The sequence below is a fragment of the Caretta caretta genome, chromosome 1, assembly GCF_965140235.1.
Source record: "Caretta caretta isolate rCarCar2 chromosome 1, rCarCar1.hap1, whole genome shotgun sequence".
Lineage (NCBI taxonomy): Eukaryota > Metazoa > Chordata > Testudines > Cheloniidae > Caretta > Caretta caretta.
In genome coordinates this window covers 61,289,542-61,307,678 of record NC_134206.1, presented here as the reverse complement: position 1 = coordinate 61,307,678, position 18,137 = coordinate 61,289,542, and the positions used below count along the sequence as shown (strand labels likewise).

General features: G+C 41.8%; 2 protein-coding genes across 5 annotated transcripts in view; one reads left to right on the top strand and one right to left on the bottom strand.

Annotated features, from left to right (window-relative positions):
* The window catches only part of NUFIP1 (nuclear FMR1 interacting protein 1), a 32,157-nt gene extending 22,150 nt beyond the window's left edge, over nt 1-10,007 (bottom strand). Inside the window, exons 1-5 of the mRNA XM_048850817.2 lie at nt 9,722-10,007; nt 8,793-8,881; nt 8,123-8,227; nt 7,018-7,080; nt 6,591-6,667 (exon numbers count right to left, since the gene is read on the bottom strand). Of these exons, the coding sequence (XP_048706774.1) occupies nt 6,591-6,667; nt 7,018-7,080; nt 8,123-8,227; nt 8,793-8,881; nt 9,722-9,905 (518 nt within the window). The 5' untranslated portion in view covers nt 9,906-10,007. The remainder of the gene's footprint in view (nt 1-6,590; nt 6,668-7,017; nt 7,081-8,122; nt 8,228-8,792; nt 8,882-9,721) is intronic.
* An 81-nt stretch (nt 10,008-10,088) lies between these two features.
* Nucleotides 10,089-18,137, top strand: part of GPALPP1 (GPALPP motifs containing 1) — a 36,832-nt gene continuing 28,783 nt past the window's right edge. The window contains exons 1-3 of one of the 4 annotated variants that reach the window (XM_048850755.2): nt 10,089-10,296; nt 15,261-15,399; nt 17,287-17,379. In XM_048850755.2, coding sequence (XP_048706712.1) covers nt 10,170-10,296; nt 15,261-15,399; nt 17,287-17,379 — 359 coding nt within the window. In that variant the 5' untranslated portion in view covers nt 10,089-10,169. The remainder of the gene's footprint in view (nt 10,297-15,260; nt 15,400-17,286; nt 17,380-18,137) is intronic. The other 3 variants (XM_048850786.2, XM_048850774.2, XM_075128604.1) reach the window with 3 other exon arrangements.

Genomic DNA, 18,137 nt, shown 5'->3' with positions numbered 1-18,137 from the left:
TGCAGACTCACTAATAGGTTTTAGTAGGACACACATTCTTGGAAGATGGAGCAACGAATATAAAAAATAAATATTCTGATCCTGCAAAGTAACAATTCATAGTTGAAAAAACCAGCAACAGAAGAGGAATTAAAAAGAGCCCTTAGAGTCTTAGCATAGAAATGAACACACTATTCTCTATTTATGAGCTCACCAAATGATTACCTTAAAAAAAATCCCTCCTGAATAACCACAGGAACTTTCAGAAAGAAGAAAATTGTTTTTCTAATATCACAATCCCAAACTGCTTAACAGCTCAGATTCTCTCTGGTGCTCCCTTTTCATTACAATGCACTGTTTACTGTGACTCAACAGCACAACTTCAGTTCTAAATTGTTACTTTACTGGAGGCCCAATTACTGCTTCACAAAAGCTACAGTTTTTCAGGGTTTTATAAAAAGAGTATCAGAAGCCACACACGTAGTCATTTTGTTGCACCTATTAATTATAAATAAGATGCCCACACGGCAATGAAAGCACTGAAATAAACCACAGAACTACACCACCTAGTGGACACGTTTTAGAACAAGTTCCTAGTTACTATTCCTATTCATTATAGCTCAGCAACGAGCCCATTTCCAAGTATTTTTCTCTGGCAATTTTATACAAAGTTTCTGCAGTAACTTATTTGCAATATGACATTAAGAGTATCTGCACACACATACTGAGTAGAAAAATTTGAGTCCTTACACAATTCAGGTATAAAAGATTTCACCAGTAAAAGTTTACTTAGAATTAACTGTAGACACCTTTATAGTTGACTCAGATTCAACAAGGAAATCATACAGTTTTACTTTATAAAAAGTGAATAGTTTTTGCAGGGTACCTATAAATTTGCCAGTGCCCTTAATTCAATCCAGCTCATATTATTTCCCTCATCTGTTAGTGTCTAGTACAGAATGTTTATACGCACATAAACCTAGAACTTTTCCAGTGACTAGACAGCCAGCTAAACCATGCAAATTGAGGGCCATGCAACAGGTGTTTGGCTTTACCTGAGGGCTGTTTAGAAACACAGAAAGTGCCATACAAGATCAAACCTGAGGTCTATCTAGACCAGTATGCCATCTCCAGTGGCCAGCACCAGATGCTTCAAAGAAAAAAGTGTAAGCACTAAGCAGGAGGCAGAGGTGTGATAATCTGCCCACACCCCCCACCACCACGTTAAATCTCATCCTAATCTCTAATAGTAAGAGATTGGCTTAATCTCTAAAACATGAGCCTTAATATTCCTTTCACAGAATTTATTAATTACTACTTCATTAAAAATCTATTTTAACTTGTTTTTTGAAAGGTAAAGCACAAGAGAAAAAAGAACATTAACGCTGCAATAGCACCTATAAGGCAACCAGTAAGGGCCCCATTATGCCTAGCATTCTACAAACATAGTGACAGTCCCTGCCTCAAATGGTTTATATCCTGAAAGACTAACTGCTACACTTCCTTCTCCAACGTCAGAAGCTGGAAAGGAGAAGCCTTCATTCTGAGGGAATACAATAAAGTAATATCACTGCTATAACTTTAAAAAAAAAAAAACAAAAAAACACCACAGAAGATCTAAGGAGATCACCACCCACTGAGTACACCACTGTAGTCTTCTCCCGAAACAGGACAAACTCAGCAGTCACTACTTCAATGTACGAAGACCTTAAAGTTGGTTCTCAGGATGACCAGTTTCAAAACCAAATCTAAGGTTCAGACGAGTAAAATTCTACTGTATTATTTAGAAACATTAAATATTTACTTGGGCATTCTGTTAGTCATGCTTCGGTCATCAGCAAGATAGAACCTTGTAAGTTAACTTCCTGTTTTTACTGAAAATTAAACAGTCTTTAATTTCTGATGTAGAGGTACTTAGTCTGATGTACAAAATGCATCTCCTGTGCTACAAAGTATTTTGTAATGAAATCCAAAACAAAAAAAAACCAAACTGCATTTTTAATGTAGGCCAAACAGTAGCCATGTCTTCATGTATGAACAGCTTAAATCCCATTACATAAATGAATGTTTCAATGTACTTCTTGCCATGGGTGTTAACACCTTGTGCTTTGCTATCTGACCTTCCCAAGGACAACGTTACAGAAGATGAAGTATAACTACAAACAAAATGGGAGTCTTGCTGTACAAGCAAACAGAACTGACATCAGCACAAGTTGGAAATTTGCCCACAAATATTCCCCCAAAAGGAGACTTTTTGAATCAAAGCGATGAAAGGAGTTGCATGTGAAAAACCCACTATTAATTTTCAACTATCCTAAAATACTAGATTTTTATTTGGAGCTATCCTAGTGCCACAAAAATTAGTCAAGGGGTACAAATATCATAGGTTACATTTAAAGATATTTCTATTTAATGAACTCTGCAACACTTATTAATAATGGGGTGGGGGGGAAGGTTCTAGAAGCTTTGCTGAAAAAGAAAGCCAGTTTGCTATAACACCAAATTCCAGGTAACATGGAAGTGAGCCAAGAAATCCTTTTGAATTGCTTTAGGATAAAGAGGAAGCTTTGGTACCTACAGCAGCTAACAGTCATTAAAGTTATTAGACAAAAGTTAAGCTTGTTTTTTCCCCATTAACTGTTACTCCTGGGGGAATTCTGCACATCTGTGGATGCGCAGAATTCATCTGTCTCGCATAATATCATTTTCACTCACAAAACACATTTTGCCAAGCAGTGCTGTTCTGCCTTTTGCCCACCAGAGGCCGCTGTGGCGCCAGAACGGCCAGCTGTATTCATGCCCGCTGTTCTAGCACTACAGTGGCCTCTGGGGAGCAAAAGAACTGCAGCAATTAGGCAAAATGTTTTTTATGTGGGGAAAATACACAATTCTATGCCCAGTGCTGCAGAATTCCCCCAGGAGAAGAGTTCATCACAGCATCCTGCCTGCTGAGCCAGGTTAGGTCAGGGCAGGGCACACAGAGCTGCTGTGGGGGTCACAGACTAGGATTGAGAATGGCTAGTGGGGGGACAGACTGGAGCATAGGCTCAGGAGCTAGTGGGGTGACAGGGCTAAGCCTGGGGCTGCAGAAACCCATGGGGATGAGGGGATGGGAGGCTTCCCAACACATTAACAATCCCCCCCTGCCTCCCAACAAAAACCTCCCACCCAACACCCTCCAGGTTCACTCCTAGGCTCCTTCCCTCTCTCTCAGCTCCTCTGTTACCCCTGACTCCCCCAAGCCTTTGCACTGCTTCTGACAGGTGCAGGAAATACAGTTCTGTATTATAATTTAAATGAATTGCACAAAGTTCTGTATTAATATGCCTTGTAAGGAATCTGTCAAAAAAAAAAAAAAACGTTACCAGAATTTTTTTTTTTTTTGGTCTGTATTGCTACAGATATACTTGCTGACAGATATTTTGAAATAAAGTACCAAAATAATTGTAACTGGCATAATTATATTGTGTTATTTTGACAAATAAAATATTAAAAAAACTGAACTGGTAATAGAAAAATTGACGGTCTAGTGTTGTTGATGCAGCAGAACGTTTCCACAGTTTGTGCTAAAAATTGCTATAATCATTGTGGGAAAATTTTACTCTGGAGTGGTGATTTCCTTTTTTCCCAGAACTCTATTAGCACTTCACCACAAGAGGGCTCTTAAGACAAAAACATGTATTTCCGGGCGGGGGGGGGGGGGAAGCAACCTGAGCCTGAGAAGGAGCTTACCAGTGTACATTGCCAAAGAGCCATAGTAATATGCCAGCAGCCCTCCCATCAGCTCCCCCACCCCACTCCCACCACCTTGCACACACCCGCAGCCCGGCCAGTCAGCACCTCCCCCTCCCTCCCCGCACCTCCTGATCAGCTGTTTTGTGGTATGCAGGAGGCTCAGGGAGGGGCGGGAGCGAGGCCATGGCAAGCTCAGGGGAGGGGACAGGAAGGGGCAGAGTGGGGGCGGGGGCTGGGCCTGTGGCAGAGCCAGGGGTTGAGCAGTGAGCACCCCCCAGCACATTGGAAAGTTGGTGCCTGTAGCTCCAACCCTGGAGTCGGTGCCTCTACAAGGAGCCGCATATTAACTTCTGAAGAGCCACACACGGCTCCGAAGCCACAGGTTGGCCACCCCTGATCTATTTCCTGCTATGTACTTTGTCTGCATGTGACAAAGTGTTCTGGGTGACAGCTACAAAGCAAGACTTAACTCACACTCCCTGCAACAAATGTATATCGGGATTATAATCAAGACTACACTGAAGATAAACCACTTGTACATTTCCATACAAAAGTCATTAATGCACAAAGTCAAGCCTTATAGAGGCACCATAGTGGCTCCATAGATAAGGTTATGTTGCTTCTTCCACTTAACGTGGGGTTTAAATACGTCACATGAGCAGGAAACCTTGCATTGATTGTTCCCAAGATGAGTTCACTAAGGAGGACAAACGTCAATTTTCTAACTTTATGTAAAAAACAAAGGAAGATAACCTTATTTTGGACCTCCTCACGCTCAAAGAGGCAACAACTTGAAGGGTATGTCTACACAGCATTCTGGAGCTCATGGGAGCAAGACTCCTAGCCCTGGGCTAGTGGGGCTTGTGCTAGCACTCTACAAATAGCTGTGTAGACAGAGCTTTGAAGTTGCAACTCGGGCTGGAACTGGGTGCTGAAACCTGGGTTTGGGGGGTGGGTTGGGCTTCAGGGTCCGAGCTTTAGAGAGCTGTCTATGCAGCTATTTTTAGACAGCTAGAGCAATGCAGCTAGTCTGTCAACCCGAGATGGAAGGCTCACTCCTGCTTGCTCCAGAATGCTGTGTAGACATATCTGAATTATCACCCACCAGTGCATTAGGCTGCAGGTCCCAACATTAGGTTATTTCGGAAAGTTTAATACCAAGCTTCTTCACTGTAACTGTTTTGTTTCAAAAAGAGCGCTACATCTTTGTAAAGAACTTCTATTCTCCAGTGCTGTCTCTACTACCCATCTTAGCTCCTCTCTGCGGCCAGCCTGCTTCCCTAGCACCTAATCCCTGCTATCCTGTGTCTCTGGCAAGAGTCCCTGCCTCCTCCTTCCCCCCGCACCCCAACATCCTTACCCCTAGCTTTTCAGAAAATTCAAAGCTTGCCAGCATGACTTCACATCATCTTACCTGCCAAAGTCTGTCAGGCCATAGATTTTCCTAGAAAAATTGCTCCCTTTGTAGCACAAATACACAGTCCCCTTTGTCAGACAAACTTGTCACTGGGCCTCCCTCTCCCCCTGCCCCCTCCTTGCTACTGTTATGACTGAGACATGGTGAGAGAGGGAGGCTTGGAGGCAGTATCCTGACAAGTAGAGCTTGTAGATCTACCACAGAGAAGGGAAGATCTCCTCCATCTGGCAAACCTCCTTTGATTCACTAGGGGTGAGTCCTGAACTGATAATAAACCTGCCAAGGTCTACTAAGACAGTGTGCAGGCAATTCTTAGTATGTCTCCAGAAGGAGAAATTAGAGAGCCATGTGGGAGAACAGAAGGCACAGGGTCAGAGCAGTGGGTTTCCCTGCACCCCCTGGCCAGCCTACCCACCGGTTTCCAGGCCAGTAACTCAATCCCAGTGCCCATCTTATCTCCCCAGTTCCACGGTACCTCTTTCATCCTACACCAAATCCACTGGCACACACACACACAAATCTCCATGTGTCCCTGTAGCCCGGTGAAGGAAGTAGCAGGGTGGCTGGCTGCTGGCTGAACTCCTTCTCCCTCCCCCACTGCAGCTACTGCTTCTCCTTCCCTGTTGCCTCCACCCCCGAGTCACCTCAACAGGTGGTCTGCAAAGCAGGCAGCAATGCAGGGACTCCAGCAGCAGGGCAGAAGCAGCAGCAGCTGCACGGCTGGGGAGAGGAGGAGCTCAGCCTGCAGCCAGCCACCCCGCTGCTTCCTCCACCCCACAGCTGCAGGGACACAGAGTGCTGCTGCCAGGGGGGAGCTGCTGCCTTCTCACTGCTGGGCATCCCCACCAGAGGCGTCCTGCCAGAGGTGTCCAGAGAAATTGCCAAGGGAGGGAGAGGGTGGACAGCATACGAACGCTTCATTTGTGTGTGTTTAACGTGGCCCTCCAAAAGTGGTCAAATTTAAATGTCTGCACACACCCCTGTTTATGAATTAGCAGAGCTTGCTGTATGATAATCAAGAGATATAGGTTAGAAAGAATGTTAGGTAGAAATTTAAAGTCTACAGAAATTACTTGTCAATTTCTGGAAGTCTGCACCCAATGAAGTATACTATAACGGTGGTGAGTACACCATATTCAGATGTTCACATCTTTATTATTTCAGACCCAACTATTTCCAACTTCATCCAGCACACATTCCCCATTTCAGGAATCTGAGCTTTAAACATGACATGTAAAAACAGTATGAGTTATCTAAAGACAAAATAATGCATCTTAAAGATTGAGGCATACATTTTTCTTGCTGGCGTAACTTGAGAGTTTGAATCTTTTCCCCCCCAAAGCATTAAAGAAATAATTAAGTTAAGGGTTAGGAACCCCAAGGGAAAAGTGCACGAGAGCGATGAGGAGTTTTGGAATTGAAAGCCTCTTATAACTTACAGTCTCTGAAGCTTACTCACCTTTTTCTTTCCTCTCTCCATTTAGCAATCTCCTCTGGAGTATCTAATTGTATTCTTCTAGCACCAGGAGCATGCATCTGTGGAGGACAAGTTTTCAGAAGCATTACAAAAATGTGACTGAATATTCCCTTTATGCAATTACATGAAACTCTGCAACTTTAAAAAACACAGACATTGCTGAAGTTGGGTGTAACATATAGAGAATGAGAAGACTAAAAATGAAACCTGGTGATTGTTATTTCTATTATGTTGTCTTTTACATACTTTTCATGTTTAACATGGGACTGAGGGTCAGTTTTTAAGGCTGAGACTGGACTTTATCATTCTAAAGAAATATAAAAATGCATAAAGACAGCCAGAGGAGAAGCTAATAATCAATTCTACAATTTTCATGGACTCAATTTTTGAAGCAGCTTGGGGTACCTACATTCTTCCAGTGAATTTGAACCAACTTCTCATGTGCACTGAAACTGCAACCATCTTCTGCACACTGAAAGAGAAGAAAAATACTCTGACACTATTTGAATGAAATTACGCACAAAAAGAGTCAAGATGTAGCTCACTTATTTTTAACTACACTGCATAGTAGATCACTTTCTTGAATGGTGAAACAAAACAACAACTGCCAGCATAGTCTCGGTTACTCGCACAGAGTTTTGAAAATGTAAAAGGCTAAGTACCAGTACTACAGCATTAAGAATTACATTTTAAAAAGGAGACATTCAGTTACTAAGTGGCGTAAGAGTAATACATTATGTTCACTACGTTTTAAAATATCTATTCTCCCCAGTACTCATTTAGGATAACATCTTAGGATTCAGAATGCACTCAACAGTTTATAGCAGTGAAGATCTTCCATCATTTCATGCAGGAATTGGGGCAGCCGGCATCCGAGAATTAGTCTTAGCCCCACCATAGAGGACTTGCCTAAATTGTACACACTGTAGTCAGCCCAGTTCTAGGGCAGAAGACCTTCAGCATTTCAAATTGGATGCAAATAGCACAAGCACGCTGTCAACATTTGTTAGGTTCATGCTGTACTAGATACCTATAGTGTCCAAAACAAGGCAAATCCCTCTAGTAGCGTCATCCCCAAAGACTTCAGTAATGCACGCAAAATTGTATGACTAGTTCATATACCATGGATAATTTCAACTACTAACTACCAATTTTACATTTACCATTATGAATCAAAGACCTACATAACCAGCACCCCAACGCCTATAAGTACAGGCAGAACCTCTGTACTCAGTTAGGGCCTCCATTTTACATCTTAAATCAAAAAAGCACACCCGTAGCAACACAGCGACTCCTTGCACTATTTGGAGTCAGTGAACGAGAGGACTCCAAAGAAAGTGCCACCTACCAACACTTCCTGTAGCATGTGATTTTCTGTTGGTGATCTCCCATTCAAGCACTGCCTAGGACCAACACCTGCTTAGATTATGAAACCACAGTCCAAAATGGTATGGCTGTAAATTGTAAATATAAGCTGTTTTATAAGACAAACTTTCCCGCCTATTTAAACTAACCTGTGTGTGCTGTGCAACGTGTTCATCATACTTTTCTTGGTTTTTATAGCCACGATCACAAGTATCACAATAATGAGAGAAAACTGGTTCTTTTTTCCTTTTGTTCTGTTAAAAGAGTGACACTGTTATGTTCATTTCTTCAAAAAATAAGTTACACTTTCTTTTAAATAGAAACCAATATGCCGGAATATGCTTTCAGGAAGATATTTAAATTATTTTAGCTGGAGTTTCAATAGTCAAAACATTTGATACATAATCTAGACAGAAAAATGACTAAAAAGATCAAATTATTGTGTTCCATATCTTGCAGTTTCCAACTCAAATGTGCTCAGTTTACAAGTAACATCTTTTTACTAAGTGTCACCACTGCCAACATAACCAAAATGCCAAAGTGGCTTCAACACCAGAAATAAAGGCTGTTGCAAGGTTACTACGTCTCAACAATTGAATCATGTGCACAATGTACGATTTCAATAAGTTGATTAGAGCATCCCTCCCTTGAACGAATCCAGGACTTGCAGACTTGTCTCATCATGGAATGCTCTCATTTATAACATAATGGTTAACATATGTTATAACATAACCCTAACCGGTGCGGTGGGATTAAGAGTACTGTATCCCAGAAGTACAACTGAGTTACTAAACTCCACATAATAGCTATAATAAGTACCTTTTGCTTGAAGTTTCCACCTGGAGAATGTTTAAAAAATGCAGGTGTTTGTTCAGCTTGCCATTCTTGGGTAAAATGGCAATTTCCACCTTCAATAAAAAAAAATTACAAGAAAAGTGAAATTACACGTAGCTGTTTAATACTTTCTTCAATATTATATTTGGGGAAAAGAGTGCACTCTAAATAACTGAAATAACCTTATCAAAATCTTTTAAAGAAAAGCAGAAATATGGAAGTTTTTGATCCATCTGATATTCCTTACCTCATCTGTGTAATCACACTATTACACTACTTGTTATCTTATATCCCTTGGTGTCCTAAACGTCATTGTTGAGACTTCTCAGGATCTCCCTTATTCTATCAATCCTTTTAAAAAACTGGCTGAAAATCAGTGCTACCACTTTTAAATAATAATAAATCAGTATTTTAGATTTTTTTTAAAGTGCAGATAACACAGGAATGTTTTGGTTTGTTTTTTCAATGACATCATCAACATGGCAAACCCCAAAAGGACACAGCCTCCCTGGAGATATATTACAGCATCACCAAATCTTTGGCAAATAAAAGGCAAAAACCTGGTTTTAAGTTTCAGGATTGGGAAGCTTGGGAAAGAGCGTGGGAACTACCTCGCCCTTCTTTGAGTCATAAGCAAGAAGTAGCCAGCACTGGAGGAAAGCAACAACCACCTAAGCAGATCCGCAAGCCAAAGTGCACGCGAGAAGCAGGGCTGCAGCACCCAGGACCACTCCTCCGCACCCCCCACCCCCGAGACGCAGCTGGGGAGAAACCCCCTGCAGAAGGATGGATATGGGGGAAACGAGGCAGGAGCCCCTCGGAGGGGGGTGGTCGTTGGGAGAACAGGGAGAGGGGGAATATCCGGCCCAGGTGCAGAAGCCCCTCCCTCTTGCCCCCGCGGGGGTCTCCCCTACCTGGGTGCGGGGCTGTCGGCCGCTCGCCGTACGCCGGTGACGGCTGGTACCATGCGGCAGGCGGCGGATAATCCCCAGGCGGCGGCGCCCAGAAGCTGGGGTCCCAGGCGGGGGGCCCCGGGGGCGGGCAGAACACAGGTGGCCTGAACACGGGAGGCGGCGGGTACCAGGCGAACGGATTCATGTCAGTCCCGAACAGACGCCTCCGGCCTCCCGTGCTACCACTGCCAGCGGCGGCTGCCTCCACATGGGGGACGCAGGCGGCCACTGCATTATACGTCACTTCCGGCACTACTGTAAACACCCCGCCCCAAAGCCAGGGTGCGGAACTCCACCGGCCACGCGACCGGGAAACGTCATCGCACAGCGCCGGAAGGGCCATGGAGACCGTCAGCCGCCTGTGCGCCGGCGGGTTTGTCTGGGCCGCACGGGTCGCTACGCAATACGCATGCGCCTCCCGCGGCGGCGGTGGCGGCGGCGTTGTTGTGCCATGGCCCGGGAGCTGATGGGGCCGGCGCTGCCCCCGGGCTTTGCCCGCTGTGCCGAGGCGGACCCGGATGAGGACTTCAGCCAGGGTGAGGACGCGTTAGGGGGCCGGGCCGCCCCAGCGCCAGGGTTTAAGCCGTGGGGCGGGGGCTCCTCAGAGCGGTTCAGTCCGGTCCCAGCCGGGGGCTGTGGGTAGCCCCGGCGCCGCTCGGTGCTGGCCGAATCAGCGCGCCCTCCCGTCTCCCGCCTGCGCGGGCCGGGGCCGAGCCGCCCCGCGGGACCCGTTAGCAAACCCTCGCACGGGGCTGTTTGCCCGCTGGCCGGCCGGCCGGGTGGCGCTTCCTGCGGTGGTTTCCAGCCGGCGGGGTCCGCTCCTCCCTTCGAAACGTTCTCGGGGTCCGCAAATGGAAAAGCGGTTGAACACCGCGGCTGTGCGGCAAAGTGACCCCTCTCTCTTGGGTGCTCCTGCCCTGCCGCAGCTAAGGCCGAGGCAAGCTGCTCGTTTCACAGCCGCTGATTTTCTGTGAGCTCTAATGCAAGTGATTTCTTTTTTTCTTTTAGAGTAACAGCCGTGTTAGTCTGTATTCGCAAAAAGAAAAGGAGGACTTGTGGCACCTTAGAGACTAACCAATTTATTTGAGCATGAGCTTTCGTGAGTCACAGCTCACTTCATCAGATGTGTACCGTGGAAACTGCAGCAGACTTTATATACACACAGAGAATATGAAACAATACCTCCTCCCACCCCCACAATTGCAACTTGCCTGGTGCTGCACCCCGGTTTTCAGATGATTTCATGTAGCCTGTCAAAGATAAACACACACAACCACTCTGTTTTCTTGTAGTTGTGTTCTAGGATATTTTACATTAGGGGTTTCTCAAACTTCGTTGCACCATGACCCCCTTCTGACAACAAAAATTACTACATGACCCCAGGAGAGGAGGGACTGAGCTCGCCTGAGCCCTGGTGCCGCAGGTGGGGGGGGGGAGGACAAAGCCCGACACCTGGGCCCCAGGCGGGCATGGGTAGCGGAAACCCAAAGGCTTCAACCCCAGGCAGGTGCCTGTAACTTGAGCCCCACTGCCCAGGACTGTAGCTGTTGGGCTTCAACCCTGGGCAGTGGGGCTCGAGGTTTGGCCCCAGGCCCCAGCAAGTCTAAGCCAGCCCTGGTGACCCCATTAAAATGGGGTCGTGACCCACTTTGCGGTCCCGACCCACAGATTGAGAACCGCTGTTTTACACACACAGAGCTGCCATATAATTTACTATTTTCTCTCTTCCGGGGAGGTATTGTTAATGCTACTGACTTTTTAGACTTTTTTCTGGCCTTACACTTTGTCTATTTAAGGGTTTCATAGCATTTACTTGTCTTTTAACTGAATTTTGTCATCTGTGGTAGATCACAGATACCTTGGGTTTGGTTCACCTAGAGTAGGTTACTCTGTCATGCTTCACTATTTACTGCTGCATTTGTCTTATGAAAGGACTATATTTTAAACTCATTTATTTTGGGGAGGATGCTAAAATTATGTCTTAGCACAAAATTTAACTATGTATCTGAAAACAATTTAACTTAATTCATTCTGTCTATGAGTATTCTTACAACCATATTTGAGCACCCACATTACCCCTCTGAAAATCACATCCAATGTGTTTTGCAATGCATAAAATCACTGGACAAATATAAAATACAGCGCTTTATATATCTTATGCTGCTTATGCTGATCTACATTGTGCTAGTTCTGAAGAAGCCTCTGGGCAAACAGTCAAGATGCTGGTATTATTGTTGGAATGCCCTTGAGAAAGATCTAAAGTGGCTTTGCAACAAATTCTGTAAAACATTTGTCTGCAGCACAAATAAATGGATTTAAGCTAAACCTCATTCAGTATTATGAGATGATTCTCTAGAGGAATTTTAAAATAGTTACTTAACATGTGTAAAATGGTCTTAAAAGGTTGTTATACGGAGGCAGATTATGTTAACCATTTTTAAACAATATTACTTTATTCTTAGTTTAAAGGTCCATCTGTGGTACATGGGAGGATATTTGATGGGAGGAACTGGTGCAACTTGCTAGGGGATAAGGATGTCAGCATTCCACACCTGCCACTGCTGCCACTACTTCCCAGCTGCTCCTTCCTGGGCCTTGCTCTTGTTGGACTGATACTTGATGTTTCTTTTCTTTTGACCTGATCTGAACAACTCTTCAAATATGTATTTTTTTCACTTGTTTGGTAGTTGAATTTATGTGTGAGCTTGTCCTTCACTTTTCCTCAGGGACATTTTCATTTCTAGACCTCTTTTTTAGCATCTACCTTCTTTAGAAAGAAAAGGAGTACTTGCGGCACCTGAGAGACTAACAAATTTATTAGAGCATAAGCTTTCGTGAGCTACAGCTCACTTCATCGTATGCATCCAGTGAAGTGAGCTGTAGTTCACGAAAGCTTAGCTCTAATAAATTTGTTAGTCTCTCAGGTGCCACAAGTACTCCTTTTCTTTTCACGGATACAAACTAACACGGCTGCTACTCTGTAACCTACCTTCTTTAGAGAAAATGACATACAAAATTGTGCACTTTCAATCTTGTAATTCCATCAGAAAGGGTTAATTTGATACCTTAAATCAGAAGAGTGAAGACAACCATTTATTAATGTCAACATTCATGAAATGGAATTGCTACTTCACATGCACAGTTTGGTTATGTGTAATTTTCATAAGGCAGTATGTCAGTAAATATTTAATAATCCATTCTTTTGGCTTCATTATGCCGACTTATTGTTTTTGCATATAACATACTACATTAAACAACTACATTAAAAGGACACTATTAAGGTTTCAACATCAAGCATTCAAAAGTTAAGAGATGCTAGAAGTAAGGTTTCTTTTACTTGACACAAAGTTCATATTCACACCCAATTTTAATTCCCTGCTTCAAAGGATCTGTTAAAAGAAAAGATTGTTTTGCCCATGTTAAAAAATTCTGCCAATGTATTTTTCCATAGCCCTGTTCTTAGAAAATGCGGAACCATTTTGGCTGAAATTTTCCAAATATTTCAGCCCGAGACAGACACCAGGCATGGAAAACTTAAGCCCAAATGGTTAATATTCGGTAAAGTGTTAAGTCTCTGAAAACAGGGTCTTATAATGGGGAGTTTGGGGCAACCTTAATAATAGGTAGCATTAGCAGCCCCCTTTATAATTGTCTGTCACACCTGTAGGATACTTTACTCGTTTAGGTTCTGATTCTGCAAACATTTATACATAAATTTAACTTTATACATGTGTAATGCCACTGAATTTAAGTTGTGTAAAGTTGAGAATGTGCATAGGTGCTTTCAGGGTCTTAAATATATATATTTTTAAATAACTGATCAAAAATAGGCCATGCATTCAGTTACACTGATCAAACAAACCAAAATGGATAACATATTGACAGTAGTCGGTATAATATGTTGCTTATTAATCCTTGGCCTCTTTCCCGTGTCTTCCATAATCACGTCTTATAATTTTTTTGGAGGGTAGAGGGGATGCACAACTCTGACCAGAAATATCTGGTATTGAAGTGGACTCATGGATCTGTTGTCTTGGTTCATTTCATTTCCATGCAAACAAGAAGCTGAGATGAGAGGCAGATCAGTGGTTGCTTTGTAAATTGTATAAAGAAAAGAAGACTAACTAGTCTCTAAGGTGCCACAAGTACTCCTTTTCTTTTTGCGAATACAGACTAACACGGCTGTTACTCTGAAACCTGTAAATTGTATGTTGTTCTTGTTTTGTGTTTTAGTTATGTGAAGAAATGATGAGTTGTGTAATGTCCCTTTTAATCTTTCTCATCCTTGTCTAAGACTTACCTAATAAAAGTTGAACCTAAGAGACCAACAAATTTATTGGAGCATAAGCTTTCGTGAGCTACAGCTCACTTCATCGGATGCATGCAGTGGAAAATACAGTGGGAAGATTTTATATACACAGAGAACATGAAACAATGGGTGTTACCATACACACTGTAACCAGAGTGATTGGGTAAGGTGAGCTATTACCAGCAGGAGAGAAGAAAAAAAAACCTTTTGTAGTGACAATCAAGGTGAGCCATTTCCAGCAGTTGGCAAGAACGTGTGAGGAACAGGGGGGGGAGAGGGGGGGGATAAACATGGCATATTTTTCCCCTCTACTGTTCCTCACACATTCTTGTCAACTGCTGGAAATGGCCCACTATGATTATCACTACAAAAGGTGGTTTCTTTTTTTTCTCCTGCTGGTAATCTTTCACCTTACCTGATTACTCTCATTACAGTGTGTATGGTAGCACCCATTGTTTCATGTTCTCTGTGTATATAAAATCTCCCCACTGTATTTTCCACTGCATGCATCCAATGAAGCGAGCTGTAGCTCACGAAAGCTTATGCTCAAATAAATTTGTTAGTCTCTAAGATGCCACGAATACTCCTTTTCTTTTTGCAGATACAGACTAACACAGCTGCTACTCTGAAACCAATTAAAAGTTGAGCTTCTAGATGGATCTGGTTTATTTTGCATAATTTAAAAGATCACAGCTCTTTAACTGTAGATGTCATTTTCTCTCAGCCTTCATTTATTTGACTTCATTGTACCTGATCTTTTTTTGTTCTAATTCTTTGGCTGCAGTAAAAGTTCACTGTACCTCTTCCCAGACAAATAAGTTTCCCTTCTTGTCTGCTTTAAAATCAGTGTTTGAAATTTCAAAAGGCCCTGTGGACTTTATGCCTCAGAATGCACTGTGAAATTATAAAAAGTCCAGTAGTGTCAGAGCCATTCAGTCCTGTGATATCAATTATTCATTTAGGCCCTAATTCAACAAAGAAATCAATCTTTATTCAGCAGATTATTAAAGCTTGTTCTTACGTGCTCGGCTGTGTCAGGACCTTTGTTAAATCATTGTTAACTCTTATGTAGAGACAGGACTGTTTTGAATAAAGTTAAATCCAGCGAAGTACGCATTTTGATGATACCAAAAGTGGTAATATTCATTTAAAGTGTTTATTAAAATATCCACACTAAATCTTCATGTTTAGTTGCAGGTCCAGTATTGCCTCCTGGCTACAAAAAAAGCTCAGAAATGCATGACCGTGATGAAGGCCCCAAGTCTCCTCCTCTGCTCAGAGAAGCAAATAGAGATTCTGAAGAGGAGCAGGACACTGATCCAGTACCCAAGTCAGTCTGTGTGTCATTCATGTAATTTACACTGGTAAAATAAGCAGAAATTGGACCACTTCATACAATGAGTTGACTGAATTAGCCAGATGCAGAATCAGAAAGGGGCTATATTATGCAACTAAAAAAAGCACACATGAAAATAAAGGCTGCTAACGTTGTCCCCTCATCCTTTCCAGGGTGATAGTGGCTACCTAATCTGTGTGTCTCCTTAGACTGTGACTGGCTTGTTCAGTGCAATCTAAATTGTTCATTTCACTTTAATTTTGTATCTAGGTTGACGTGTCACTTAACCTTTAGATTGTACTTTTAATTTGTGTGTATACACAACAGATATGGATGGTGGGCACTTTATTAGAAATCTGAAAACTTAATACTGAGTGAATTCTGTTTCCAAAATACAGCAAGTTGCCCTGTAGAAAGTAATAAGCAGCTTGTTAGTATAACTAATATTAAAGTTGCTGTGATGGGCCTGTTCATGGAAGTGTATTTTGGTAAACTATATCTTTGCTAGCAATAAGCAATGGCATCTATAGTAGACTGAGTGGACTGTCAATTTTGAAATTAGTGTTTCCTAATATAAATGTATATTAAGAAGCGTATTGGAGGTAGAAATGAAATTTTGAGGTTAAAAAAAGAAAAAGGCCAAAATTTTCAAACCTTGTATACCTAAACTTAGACTCCTATATCCATATTTAGGAACTTAAATAGAAGTGGCTCAATTTTCGGAAGTTCTAAGCACCCACAAATCTCATTGAAGTTAATAGCTAGAGGTGCTTAGCATCTTTGAAAATTAAGCCTCTTCTAACTTTAGGCATAAGGTCTTGAAAAATGTGGCCTTTGACTCTACATGAATATAAACATACTAATGGGAGATACTGCACCTGTTTTAGGAACAGGTATATGGTAAGAATACTCAGATTGTCATAACATCAAAGTTATAGATCACATGGATGATCACAGGGAAAATTAGCTTACCAATGACATAGTGAACAATTTTCAACTCCCAGTAGGCCTGATCCAACTCTGATTCTCTGACAAGTTAATAGGAGTCTTTCTATTGACTTCAGTGGGAACTGGTTTGGGCTCCTAGATACAGTGTTCATGTTAACTCTGTCTGTTTATCTTACACATTTTTATCTCCTTTTTAGGCTATTACCTATTTAACTTAAATATTTGTAACATGCCTGTCATCATAATATTGTATATAGGGACCAGTCTGACTCCCATTGACATCAGCGTAAATATTCCTGTGCGTGATCAAGCTCTAAACAAGTGTGGGTATATGATTATTTTGATTTGAAGGGTGGAAATGTTGTTTTTTTTTTAATAGCAAATCTCAGCAAACTGCACATACTCAAATTTAATGGGACTAGTCAAATGTGCAAAGTTTAAGAACATGTAAGTGTTTGCAGGATTGGAGTCTTAGAGGGCATTATACGATTTCCATGTAATGATCGTTACTGTAAATACTCCCCACTTTCCCCCCAGGGTTTTATTTACTGATTGTTCGATCTAAAATTCGATTTGGAAAAGTACTAGTCAAAATGTATAGAATGATGGTAAAAATGTAGCAAGAAATATGCTGGTGTTAAAACTACTTTATGCATGCAAAACAGCATTACCGTGTTTTACTATTTGATTTTCTCTTTCTGCACACCAATAACATTTTTTTTTTAAATGTCACTGTAGTGTAAGAATGAGGTTTATGCTAACAAATATTTAATTGCTCCAAATTTTCAGAGTCTTATGCTGTGTTTCCATGGTAACAGCAAGATAGTACATAATGTAAGACTTTTGGAAATCATTTTATTTTTTTTCCTTTGAAGTATAGATAATTGCCATCTATGTCAGAGTAATTATTAAGCTCAATCACTGTATTTGTAGAAAACAGAAAAGAGCTCGGGAAGATGACGATGATGGCTTTTTTGGACCTGCTCTTCCTCCTGGGTTTAAAAAGCAGGATGATTCCCCAGAGAGGTAATTAAAGCGGAATAGTGTTCAGGCTCCTCTTGTTAAAACATAATTATTTTCAATAAAATATTTTGTGGCTCTATCAGTGAACACCTTAGTTACACTTAAGATTTATGTGATTAGAATTCCTTCTTCCACATAGCAGTGTTCCTTTGTAATTTGAGTACAAAATTCCCCATGTACCCTCTGGAAAGTCCGAGAGAAGAGGAAAATTGTATATGAACTGTCTAATCATATTTTGAATATCAAATTTCTCCCACCTTCTAAGATAAAGCTCAAAAAGAGTATGCTATGTGTGTTAGTCAGGCAAACTGTTGTATGGTGTACGCTTGTGGTTTTTTTCAATATTTTTTTTTGAAGATTTTATAGGTATTAGGCCCAAACTCTATGAACTCCTCAGGTGCAGGGGCCCACCTGCATGGAACTCATTGCAGGACTGAGGTGTTAATTTGTTCCTATGTCATATAATACGGTTATATTATTGCAATGGTTGTTTTGTTAATACATTGGGATCATTAGTTTTCTTCATGTAAACAATGCTGAATGGTGTATGTTTGTTAAAATCATATTTTACTAAATCAGCATTGTTTATAGCCTCTTTGTCAGAAACTAAGCCCATTCAACCACACACAATTATAAAATACCTATTGCAGAAAGATAGTTGTTAATTTTCCTTTCAGAATTTAACTGTATCTGACAGCCTCCTAATCTTCACATCAATCTCAGCTCTTTCCAGTGTAATCCAAAATGATATTCTGTACAGA